Source organism: Rhinoderma darwinii, chromosome 11 (assembly GCF_050947455.1).
Source record: "Rhinoderma darwinii isolate aRhiDar2 chromosome 11, aRhiDar2.hap1, whole genome shotgun sequence".
Classification (NCBI taxonomy): domain Eukaryota; kingdom Metazoa; phylum Chordata; class Amphibia; order Anura; family Rhinodermatidae; genus Rhinoderma; species Rhinoderma darwinii.
The window spans coordinates 4,575,780-4,588,808 of NC_134697.1; the positions used below are offsets into that span (position 1 = coordinate 4,575,780).

Below are 13,029 nucleotides of genomic sequence, written 5' to 3' on the forward strand. Positions count from 1 at the left end.
TACACAGTGACTCCACCAGCAGAATAGTGAGTGCAGCTCTGGAGTATAATACAGGATATAACTCAGGATCAGTACAGGATAAGTAATGTAATGTATGTACACAGTGACTCCACCAGCAGAATAGTGAGTGCAGCTCTGGAGGATAGTACAGGACATAACTCAGGATCAATACATGATAAGTAATGCGTTTATAAAGTTTTTATGTACATTCGTTTTATATGTGAACATGCGCCGTTTTCACAATTCCTTGTTACCAGAAAGCAGTGTCTTCTGGGAGCTCAGAAGAGACTTACCAGTCACATGAGTGATGACAGAGAATAAGATAAACTCCATTACTAGAGATGACCAGTTACATTGTTCGTACTGATAAGAAAACGTCACTGCAGGAACACGTTGTTTCTCCTCTTCTTAGTCGTTTATTAATATGTTTTATTACACTTGTTTTTACATAATTCATATTAAAAGAAATAAACATCCACATATCTGGACACTACGACACAGAAGACACGTTACCAGATGTCAGGGTGTGAACAAGCAGCCGAGGGCCTGTCCTGACTGCAATAAATTACAGGGAGCAATGCAGTGTGTTAATGAGGTCGGGGAGTGAAGGGTTAAATCCACCAGCAGTACATCGTCATGGAAACAAAGAAAACAATCCAAAAAGAAAACCAAAAATACATTGTAAAAAATTCCAGTAGTAGACGACCCCCCCGCAGATTTACAAGGTGTCACCAGCTACTTCTTAAATACTGGGCAGTGTTCCCGTCTATATGGGGCCGTAGACTGGAGGAACTGGTGGATTAGACCATGATGGGTGGTGTCATAGATTAGAACATCAAAAACTAAATCCAAACTTACAGAACATATTAAATAGTTGTAAACCCAACCTGGACAATGTCCTCAATTACCAAACTTTGTGTCCTGACTGGAGGAGCCTCCCCGGAATACCGGATATCTAGAACCATGAAGACCCTCGCACCATGTTCCTCAATGTTCCCTTGGAGCCGCCTCGCTCTACTGGTCATGATCTCAGGAGATGTTCACTGTCCATAATGTTATATGTATATGGACTGTCATACTTGGACCTCAAATTAAGCAAAATTTAATGGCAGCATTACTAGATGAATCCAACATTGACGAGGACAACACATCCCCATACGAATATGTCCACCGGGGGCTACATTTTGGCTTACCGATTCCATCATTGTCACATTTTACTACATGATGGGTGGAAGCCCAAAGAACTGGAAAAATAAAAACCTGAAGGAGACAAAGATGTGACCAAGGAATCGCCAAATCATGGCCAAACTCTGTGGAATAAGAGCGAATAGTCCAGTCCTCACATAACATTACACTGACGGATGGATATCTAGTAATCTCCCATGATGCATCTTCTCCGGCTACCGTTTCCTAAGTCTTTCCAAGGTTTTCACAGGAGTATATGAAAGTACAGGAAAATATCAACAGGTGGAGTCTGACACCTATTTGCTGGCATGGGAAAATCTTTGTCATGGATGTCATGAGCTGCTACGCTGTGGAAACTCTACTGTAACAAGGACTATAACGGCTGCAGGTGTGGAGCGTTCTCCGACACTGAGGGACTGAAGTAATGCTTTAATTAACCCCTTACAACACTGTATGGGCCAGAAAACATCTTTCAATATATTAATTTATCATGGCAAAAAGGAAGTGTTATAATTTACAAAAATTTTAATTTTACCTAATTTAGTGAAATGACCAACTTTTGGCCATGACCTTATACACGAGACCCAGAAGTGAAGAAATAACGGAATTCCACCAGACGAGAGAAAAGACACAATCCGAAGTCACCAAGAAATATACAACTCTACACCAAAAAAGTCGTGTCTTCATCTTGTAAAGGAAAGTTCGAAGGGTTCCCATATAGTTGGAGGAGGATAGTTGGTCCTGGGTGGACAGTTTCGAAGGTTGAGCTGCAGGTTGTGAGGGTCATTGTTCTATAGAGCTCTGAGGACGAAACACGGACCACCGCCCGCTGCAGGGCGGAGCGCGATTCGGATCAGTGTCCACGAAAAGAAAAATAAATGGCCAAAATGATGGTGAAGACGATGATGATTCCCAGGACGACAAGTAGGACCCGATTCTGGATGACCCTATAGAAAAAGAAAAAAGTCAAGAAGATAAAGCTCCCAAGTTTTAGGCTCAAAATCTGAAACAAAAAGAAACCAACAGCTTCTCAGATGAAAAGTGACACGTTGACAATCTTCTCTCCGTCTACAAGAAGCATCGGCTCGATTGCCCCTTTTTCCACAATGCCCAATTAATTTAGCAATGTTAAGGATTCCTGTCGTGTATTTCTGTGGCGGTGAACAGGCGCCAAGCGTTGAGGCACCGGCAATAATTGACATGAAAAAAAAAATATTAAAGGCATTCGAGGCAAATCACAAGGGTGAGACCTGACGAGAAATTGACTTCCATGTGACAGACAGTGGGAAGTAGGTTCGCTACATGTAAACTCGCTCGGAATTCAGGCTGAACTACTGGCGCAGCGGCGAAATGTATCGACTGATCAGAGGAGGACACAGACACAAGCGGGGAGCGCAGACAGATAAAACGCCGGCTTTCAAATGAAATCTCCTCCTACGGCGCGGCTTATCGGTCACTCTGTAACCGCTCGTGTGGAAAACCACAAAAACACCAATCTCCATTTTTATGTAAAGTTACAAAAAGAAAAACATAAAATAAAGAAAGGGTTAAAAAAATAATTGGTGTCCAGGGCGCAAGTTACATTTGCGCAGTCACATTACTAAGTCAAAAAGATGCCCCGGAAATCCACACGTACCGCCTGCGAAAGGTGCGCAGCGCGACAATTAAACGTACAACAAAAAGATCTGCAACTTTCTCAGACTTTGAGTTCCAATTGCTCACCGTTCCCAAGATCTCCGCTTGCAGTCAGTACACTGTAACATTCTTGTTGGTCTTTAACGTCCACATTATGAGTACTCAGATGTTACCTGCAGTCCCATGTAACACCACAGATCACAGTGATAACTCTCTGATTACAGTGTGTTATTTGTGGTGTTACATAGGACTGCAGGGAACATCTACTACATTATCTGTACTCAGAGAGTTATCACTGTGTTATGAGCAGTGTTACATAGGACTGCAGGTAACACTACTACATTATATGTACTCAGAGAGTTATCACTGTGTTATCTGTGGTGTTACATAGGACTGCAGGTAACACTACTACATTATATGTACTCAGAGAGTTATCCCTGTGTTATCTGTGGTGTTACATAGGACTGCAGGTAACATCTACTACATTATCTGTACTCAGAGAGTTCTCACTGTGTTATCTGTGGTGTTACATAGGACTGCAGGTAACATCTATTACATTATCTGTACTCAGAGAGTTATCACTGTGTTATCTGTGGTGTTACATAGGACTGCAGGTAACATCTACTACATTATCTGTACTCAGAGAGTTATCACTGTGCTATCTGTGGTGTTACATAGGACTGCAGGTGACATCTACTACATTATCTGTACTCAGAGAGTTATCACTGTGTTATCTGTGGTGTTACATAGGACTGCAGGTAACACTACTACATTATCTGTAATCAGAGAGTTATCACTGTGTTATCTGTGGTGTTACATAGGACTGCAGGTAACATCTACTACATTATCTGTACTCAGAGAGTTATCACTGTGTTATCTGTGGTGTTACATAGGACTGCAGGTAACATCTACTACATTATCTGTACTCAGAGAGTTATCACTGTGTATTATCTGTGGTGTTACATAGGACTGCAGGTAACACTACTATATTATCTGTACTCAGAAAGTGATCACTTTATCTGTGGTGTTACATAGGACTGCAGGATATTCTATTATTGCATCTGTACTCACAGTTCTAATGCCTCTTAACAAGTGTTTATTGTACACTCCCCTCTGCTACATCAGCACAGGTCTAGAGTGCGGTATACAGTGAATGACTTTATAGATTCTTTAATTATACACTTCCTATCTTGTAGGCCTGGTGCGGTCTCCATAATTTCAGGGTGCGGCCCCCGGCATTGTGCGGTGGTGGGGGGTCTGTCAGTCGTCTCTCTATGCTGTAGTGTGTGTCCGCACAGCGGGCAGGAGATGAATGGCGCGCCCTCGCCTCATCTATCACTGACCGCACCACTCAGATCCGTCTTCTCATTCTCATCCTCAGAACAAACAGCAGCAAAGTGCGCTCTCTGCAGCCATGACAGCTGATAGATTGGCGCAGCCTCGGCTAATTACCATAGAGGGGGCCGTGTACTGAGGAGCAGCGACGGATTCCGAACATTGGAGGGTCCCATCACTTAACCTGTGCACTGAAGGATGATGGAGAGTCCTCTGAAATCAGCTTTACTGACACATTGTGACTCCAGACATGCAGTGATAAGTGATGTATGACAAGCCCAGACATGGAGAGGTTATTACCCCGACTCCTCTCTGCATCACGTGCACTCAGCGCTGCGGTTCCCACCATTGTATCTCCCCAATTCTTAACATTTTACCCAGTAATAAATAGTTCTGCAGCTTTCTAAAATACTTAGTATATTAATTCCTTACCATTTTCAAGATCTCTGCTTGCTATCCATAGGCTGATAATCTATAAAGGCCTAATACTTCTCACAGCTGAGGGTGTGTTACAATGTATTCAGTCGAGACAATCCTCTGTGAGCTAAACACATGAGCTGAACAAGTCCCTTCTGTCCTGATTCCCGGCTGAGCTCTTACGGATACCTCCCCGATGCTTGTATTGCGGTAGATTTGCCATTCAAGCCACCAGGAAAGCTGGGTGACCATCCCTGTGAGAGCTGCAGTCAGGGCTGGTTTTAGGGGGTTGCAAACTGGGCAAGTGACCTGGAACCCCATTCCTTTGGGGGCTCTCAAGGTTTGAATCCCCAGGAGCAATCTGATAGTGGAGCATGTCAATTTCACGTCCCTAGACCACCAGGGACTTTACCATTAACCCCTTCACTATTTAGGCACTGGGAGGAGGGATTATTTGGGCACTACATGGCAGTCTTATTTAGGCATTGAATGGGTGGGAAATATATGGCAGCGTTATGTGGGCACTATAGTTGAGTATTGTGTGGATACTTTATGGCGGTATGATTTATATACTGTATGGCATTATTTGGATATTGCGTGGCGGTATGATGTATATACAGTATGGTGGTATGATGTGGATACTGTATGGCAGTGTAATTTGGATACAGTATGGGGTGTCATTTGGATACTGTGTGGCGGTATGATTTATATACTGTATGGTGGTATGATGTGAATACTGTATGGTAGTATGATTTGGATACTATGTGGCGGTGTGATTTGGATACTGTGTGGCGGTATGATTTGGATACTGTACGGCTGTGTGATGTAAATACTGTGTGGCGGTATGATTTGGATACTATGTGGCGGTATGATTTGGATACTGTGTGGCGGTATGATTTGGATACTGTACGGCTGTGTGATGTCAATACTGTGTGGCGGTATGATTTGGATACTGCATGGCAGTATGATTTTGATACTATGTGGCGGTGTGATTTGGATACTGTGTGGCGGTGTGATTTGGATACTGTGTGGCGGTATGATTTTGATACTATGTGGCGGTGTGATTTTGATACTATGTGGCGGTGTGATTTGGATACTGTACGGCTGTGTGATGTCAATACTATGTGGCGCTATGATTTGGATACTATATGACGGTATGATTTGGATATGGATACTGTACGGGGGTAGGATTTTGATACTGTATAGTGGTACGATTTAGATACTATATGATTTGGATACTGTACGGCGGTAGGGTTTGTGTACTGTATGGCGGTAGGATTTGGATACTATATATGTTAGGGATCTGCCAGGTACTTCATCTAGCTACACTCCTGGGATTAATCAATCCACACCTGAGGCCAGACCTGTTCGACTGACACCTTCTCCCACCAACCAGGGTGGCAGGCTCAGGAGTGGGAGAGCCTATCGCGGCCTGGTCTGTCGGAGTTAGCTCCGCCCCCTGTCCTTTATTACCTGCCCTGTTCTCTCCCTCAGTGCTTGTAATTCTTTTGGATTCCTGGCCCCACTGCTGCTTGCTCCAGCCTGCTTCTGCCGTGCTTCTGCCTTGCTGCAGTTCTGCTTGACCTGCTTTGCTTGCCCTGGCTTGCTTCTGTCTCCGTGTCCGCTCGGGTGTACTCACTTCGTCCTGGTCCTGACTGTTCGTTCGCCGCCCCGTTTCCTCGTGGTGTTCCGTGGCTACTGCCCCTTCCCTTGCGTGTTCCCTGTTTGTCTTCCTGTGCACTTAGCCAGCGTAGGGACCGCCGCCCAGTTGTACCTCGTCGCCTAGGGCGGGTCGTTGCAAGTAGGCAGGGACAGGGCGGTGGGTAGATTAGGGCTCACTTTCCCTTCACCTCCTTCCTGCCATTACAATATAGTGGTAGGATTTAGATACTATATGATTTGGATACTATATAGTGGTAGGATTTAGATACTATATGATTTGGATACTATATAGTGGTAGGATTTAGATACTATATGATTTGGATACTATATAGTGGTAGGATTTAGATACTATATGATTTGGATACTATATAGTGGTAGGATTTAGATACTATATGATTTGGATACTGTGTAGTGGTAGGATTTGGATAATACCGATCTGTTATCTATATATATATTATGGTCTAAAAATGGCGAGCGGGTGGCCCTACATTGCTTGTTGCATAGAGCCCCATTTTCTGGGCAGCAATGATGGCATATTGGTTGTCACTCTGCAAGCACCTCGCTGAATATTAAGACGTTTCATTTCTCTGAGCTTTGCATGTTCACAATTAGCGCAACATTTCACAAAAACTCAGGCAAATCGAAACTCTGCAGTGAAATATTCATAAGAGGACGAATCCCCAATTTCTGCCGCATCTAATCCGGGCTCCCCCGGCTCCGGCACAGCAGGTCTGACTTGTAGGATGAGACCCTCAAGGCATTTCCAGCATTCACTTACAAGATAGAAAACGTGGACAAAACTTTGCTCCTCCGACGCTACTTAAGTTACTGTTTCACTGAACTCCTTCTTTACCGTGGATCCTGCACGACTCTCCGGGTGACGGCTGGAGCGGAGAGCGCCCTGTACTGCTGCCAAAACCCCGGAGAACAGATGCAGCCGAGGTACCGACACCTGGGCCGCTTAATTGAAAGCCTGCGCTAAAGCTAAGAAAATCCCAATCAAAGTTGTGTTTCTAGGAATTTGTAAATGAGTTTGCCGGGCGGCTGGCGGGATGAAGGAAGAAGCTTAAGCTTTTAAACGGGGATTAGGAACAAAGCGTTCGTCTGAAGGAGTCCAGACTTATTAGTCTCCTTCCTCTGTAGCGTTCTATGTAACGTTTCTCTAATATTATCACAAGGATGAGGTGTGGACACCTACTGAAAAGCATTGCCCAGTTTAGAAAAAACATTTCCATACCCCTTATTAGTGAATTCTGGTAATAGAGGGGGGTCCGCTGTTTAGGACCCTCATCTCTTGGTCAGAGTGGAGAGCGGTTACATAGAGCGTCTCTCTCTGGAGGATCTGTCCTGTCCTGTATTACACAGACAACACATTGATATACATGGACACTGTGTAATACTTCATTTCTCCTGTGGGGGCGCTGCAGGGAAACTGAACACTTACTGACAGGTTTCCCCACAGATCACAGCTGATCTCTGGAGGTCACAGCAGGAGGAGACTTTATGATCAACTTATTGTCAAGGGACCCTTCTAACAAGTAGAGATTGTCCATTGTGGAGAGCCCCTTTAAAGGAAAGCTCCACTTATTACATAAGGTTACACTGGTGACTCCTTCAGTAGGAGACCACTGATGATTGGGCTGTAGAAATGATTAAACCTCTTATTTAGTTACGTCCCATGATGCCTCAGTTCTAAATGGCATTTTCTTAGGCTTTAGTCACACTGCAGTTTATGTTCGGCGTATGTGCTGCGAAAGCTCCCAGCGCATACGCCAAATGTAACCATAGGGTCGCATTGACCAAATACATGCCAAGTGTCATTTTTTTTTCTATACTCTGGGCCATTATACATCGGTAAAAGTATTAAAACATAGTCGACACTGCTATCCTATGCTGAGGCATTCTGCAAAAAAAAACAAACGTATACCACATGGTTTTTTCAACACGGGAGCCTATGTGAGACGTATGCCACTGTACGCTGGCATGCCGCGCAGCCGTCCGTAAGAGGTTACTTTGGGGTTATAGTCTAAGGATCTGACACCTAATTTGCTGGCATGGGAAAATAGTTGTCATGGACATCATAACCACAAGTTATTACAGTGTAGAAACCAGACTGTAACAGGGACTGCAGAGAGGAGAAAGCCGAGGAGCTCAAGAGACACAATGGAAGATTAGATTTCATTTTTGACAGGAGTTTTCCTATAAACTATAATATTAGACGACTATCTGCCGATTAAGGAGGGAACGGATGAGGCCGCCAATAGAAAACCCCGGGCAACGGATCTCAACGGACACATTGTTTCAGCATAACCTGACCAATTCTGAGTATGATCACCGCTCCCCACTTCATGTACATAAATACAGGGTAATAAGGACCTATAGGGACCACGCGTGTCACTGTACGTGGTTGGTGCACAAGTCTCTGCTGTCGCCTTCAGTTATTTAAGGGTCTAAGAAAGCGGAGCGGCAACCAATATGGCCGCAGGTCTTATTACCCAGCTTTCCCAGAGTTCTGCGCGGTTACCTCTCCAGCCCCTGCACTGCTGCATTATAAGGGCTCATTCACTTCTGCATTTCTGATTCGTATTTATTCTGTTTTTGGTTTTCTTCACATTTCCGTTTTTTTAATACGCCTGTTCCGTACTAGGACCGTTTTTAGCCCGTAGAAGTTAATGGGTTGATTCTAAAAAGGCAGGTTCTGTTTTTGCAGAGTTCCCATCTGCGCGTTTGTTCCTTTTTTTACATCTGTATTTCAGCAACATCATAAAACCAGAAAAATATAGTAAATCCTTCATAAAAAAAAACGGAACAAATACGGGATAAAATGCGGAATTTGTATAAAACATTTTGGATTTTCCAATCCTCCTGGACAGCCGGCGGCCCTACATCTGAGGTCCGGTTCTGAAATCCCGCTACTCTGGGAACGATAAGCCAGTGGTGGAGAGTAAGTGGCGTCATCCAACACCCGGCCGGGGCTGTCGCGTTTCCAATGACCCCGAGACCCTTCTATCTCCCGTCTCCTTCTCACAGAGGTGTCGTCTCCCCCTCCACTCAATCTTGGAGCAGCAGCGATGACACCCGGCGGGTCTCCCAAACCCACCGCATCCTAAACTGATCCATCACTCTGATGAGCTGAGACATCGTCACAATGTAACGTCCACGTCTTGTCCTGCAGGGGGGCGGGGGGCGCCCCTAAGGTGGCGTCTGTGTATAATGTCACGATAGTTTTCAGTGTTCACCGCTGCAGTTTCTGCGCCGCATTAATTACATGTTAAGAAACTTGGCGCCTGTTGGACTATGGGAGGGAAATTGTGCACCTTTCGAGCGCCATATTCTCAGACAGACATGCGCCATTTTTCTCTAGTTGGGCCTGTGGTGTAACCTGCGGCATCACCGCTGGAGTAATTATTGGGGTTGGTGCGGAAAGAATCTGCAAACTGGAAAATTGAGAAAATGTTGCAATTTTTTTGAAAAATCTCAAAGGGCGTTTACTTTTGCAAATGCGTTTTATTTGTCCACAGCATCTAAGATAAGAAAAAAAGCAACTTTGCGAATGATGTTATTAAGGTACAGATTCTCCGCAGACCTACGTGCCGCCGTGATTACAGACTAGAGACCGCCCTGTGTAGTCTGACCCTGCAATGGGGGGGGGGGGTGGGGGATATTTACAGGTTTATATTAATTACGTGGAGTAAAATGAAAAGAATAAAAAAAAAAGAGTTGCAAAGTTTGGTGCACGACTGTTTTACTTTTCTCGCCAGTGGTCCAAAAAGGGGCGTGGTTTAGCTTAAGGAGACGGGTCCTCCACCGGAATGACGGACTTAGGGCTTATTCAGACGAACGTGATATACGTCCGTGCAACGCGCGTGTTTTTCACGCGCGTCGCACGGACCTATATTAGTCTATGGGGCCGTGCAGACTGTCCGTGATTTTTATGCAGCGCGAGTCCGTTGCGAAAAAGTCACGACATGTCCGTTCTTTGGGCGTATTTCGCGCATCACGCACCCATTGAAGTCAATGAGAGTAAAAATAAAAACTGATCATAACTGATCAAGACAGATCCGTAATATCCTCGTGGACCCTGTAAACACGTCAATCATGACGCCAGTGTGAACGGAGCCTCTCAATGTAGTGAATAGAACAATTTGGCATAACCGTCACACAAAAAATGTCACAAGTGGCGACACGCGACAAATTTGCTGCAGGTTTGTGGCTTTTCTTGTCACTCATCAAATTTGTAAAGAGATGAGAAAAGTGAGCGTGGTCTCCAAGGAGACGTCTCTTCAGCCAAATTAAAAAAGTGGGTGAAAATGGCGCAGATCTCTGCCTGCTATCAGCTTCGGTTTTATTTTCTGCCGGTTTAAAATGTGCCAAATGTAATAATTTTGGTGAAAAACCACTCCGACTACCTCCTCTACTGGCGTAAGAGATTTTCATCTTGGTAACTGTCGGTCAATGTCCTGGACTCCAGGCGTATAGCTCTTATCTACACTGATACATTGTAACAACCCCTCAACTGCGTGAGCAAGACTCTGGTTTTCGGGTTCGGAGAATAAACAGGAATGTTTCCATTCACTGATAGAAAGCAGAGATCTTAAAATCGATGTGTAATAGAAATTCAAAGTCTATTCGAAAGTTGCAGAACTTTTTGCGCGGATTATGGACGCTATAAGTAGAGGCTTCTGATGACAATGTGCAACAACCGGGATGTATCTCATCAGGATATGAGACCCTGCAATATATCAGCCCCCTCATCATCACTGCTGCAGGGACTACACAGGGGCTTCAGGGCCCCGGAGTAAGGCAGGGGCCGCAGTGCCTGGGATGGAGCAGGATCGCAGATTGTGCTGCTGTTTGTGGATCCTCGTTGCAGACGGGTAATGAAATAAACATCATTTGGTTATTTCTCCCTTTATACTGCGGAATGCTGATAGAGATTCGCTCTCGGGCAATGAATCTAATCCAGAACAATAGTGGGCATTGACTGTACCCATCTGTACGGCAGCCAACAGCCCTGTCACTGGCAGACACCGCCTGTGGGTGTTCACGTGAGCGACAGAAGTGGACGGAGCCGCCAGGAGAGGACACCTCGCAGTAACGTAGACTCTCCCCTCTCCCCCGTCAGGGCCGGATCTGCGGTGCGCGCGCGCCTTCAGCATGCAGAGCGTGTTGACAGGGTAAATAATTTAAGAAAGAATATACATGTGAAGGAAGACGCCCGTCGGAACAGCCAGGACTGGAACGCCTCGGGCGAAGACTTGTTCATTTGCATGCTGAATGGTATTAACTTCATATACTGCGGCTTTAAAGAACGTACGTTTCAATTAAAGGAAGCGCGGGGCAGAGGCGCGGAGTGCGTGCGGCTTCGTCTCTGACGTTAACCCATGGTTGGTTTCGTGACCCCACTCCCCTCCTTTTGACCTCGGGTGACAGATGGAGATTTGCAAAGATGAGAGACTGATAGAAAATAACAGCACTGCAGGGAATAGTGAGGATGTGCGGCGGAATTATAACCCCCATTATTCTCAGATTAGGTGTAGTAGTCATGAGATCTCCGGGAGGGTTAGTATACATATCAGTGTGATGGTCTCATGGTATGAGGAGGAGGACGGGGTTCAAAGAAGAAATCCCATATGAATATTTCAATAAACCTCCGGGCAGCGCGAGGGAGACGAGGTCACAACTCCTGCAGCAGAATGTGGCACACACGGCGCTGGGGAACGGAAGATGCCAATGCAGGAAAGGGTCCTGATTTACCGAGCGCTTCCCCTTTAAATAATTACAAAAACAATCCGACATGACAGCTGCAAAAAGGGTTGTCACCTGAGGGTCCATTCAGACATTGCGGTTACAACCACATGAAAAACGTATCCGAAAACCGCATGCGTTTTACCGTATTTTTCGCTGCGGTTGCGTTTTTTGTTCTGCGATCGAATTGAAAAACCACAACATGTGAATGGACCCCAACTCCTGCCGCTCAGCCGAGTTTTTAGAGCATGGTTATAAAACAAGGGGAAATAAATTTGGAAGATCATACACCTGTCCGCCAGCAGCCGTTCTTCTATCCTGAGGTGGCTGATAACAGCAAGCAAAAGACTGTATTCACTTGTCTTACAGTCAGCATTTCCTTAGCCTTAGGTGGCTGATAACAAGGAACAATAAATTCCATTCATCGATCCTACGGTTGTCCTCTCCACGGCCTGAAATAGCTGATAACAGGGAGTAATAGAATGCATTCAGCAATCTTACCGTGAGCTGCTCTCCGGCTGATAACAGAAAGCAACAGATTGCGTGTATAGTGAATGGAGAAGAGAGAGACTACAGGTGTAAATATCACTTGGGTTTAGAGGTAAGACTTGCCCCTCAACTTATTTTTTGGCCTAGGGGCAATTCTGGGGGCGGGGCTACCAGGGCATGTGCCCCGGTGCCAGGAGGGGTGCCAACAAGCCACTTTATCCTGGCCAGAGATTTTAGATACAGGGATTGGGGCAGCAAACTGAACCTTTGCCCCAGGTGAAGAAAAGTCGAGCTACGGCTCAGCTTTACCCACTAAACCTCAAATAAGTCTTACGTGCAGCTGAATGCAATCTATTGTTCCCAGTTGTCAGCCATTTCCACCATATTCAGCCACATGTTCCTTTGCTATCAAGCAACAACATCCACCTGAAATGTCGCGGGGGGCGTATATTCAGTCATATTGGGCTATAATCCTCAGTCACTAGAAGTGGGCGCAGGTCCCGCGGGCGCTCAGACATGTAGAATCTATTTTGTGTCGTCGCTGCCGCTCACTACGGA

At 45.4% G+C, this 13,029-nt stretch overlaps 1 protein-coding gene across 4 annotated transcripts in view; it reads right to left on the bottom strand.

The window, feature by feature from the left end:
* Positions 1–393: 393 nt before the first annotated feature.
* The window catches only part of VTI1A (vesicle transport through interaction with t-SNAREs 1A), a 329,342-nt gene continuing 316,706 nt past the window's right edge, over positions 394–13,029 (bottom strand). For 2 of the 4 annotated variants that reach the window (XM_075842767.1, XM_075842768.1), the window contains one exon: positions 394–2,132. In XM_075842767.1, coding sequence (XP_075698882.1) covers positions 2,039–2,132 — 94 coding nt within the window. In that variant the 3' untranslated portion in view covers positions 394–2,038. The remainder of the gene's footprint in view (positions 2,133–13,029) is intronic. The other 2 variants (XM_075842769.1, XM_075842771.1) reach the window with 1 other exon arrangement.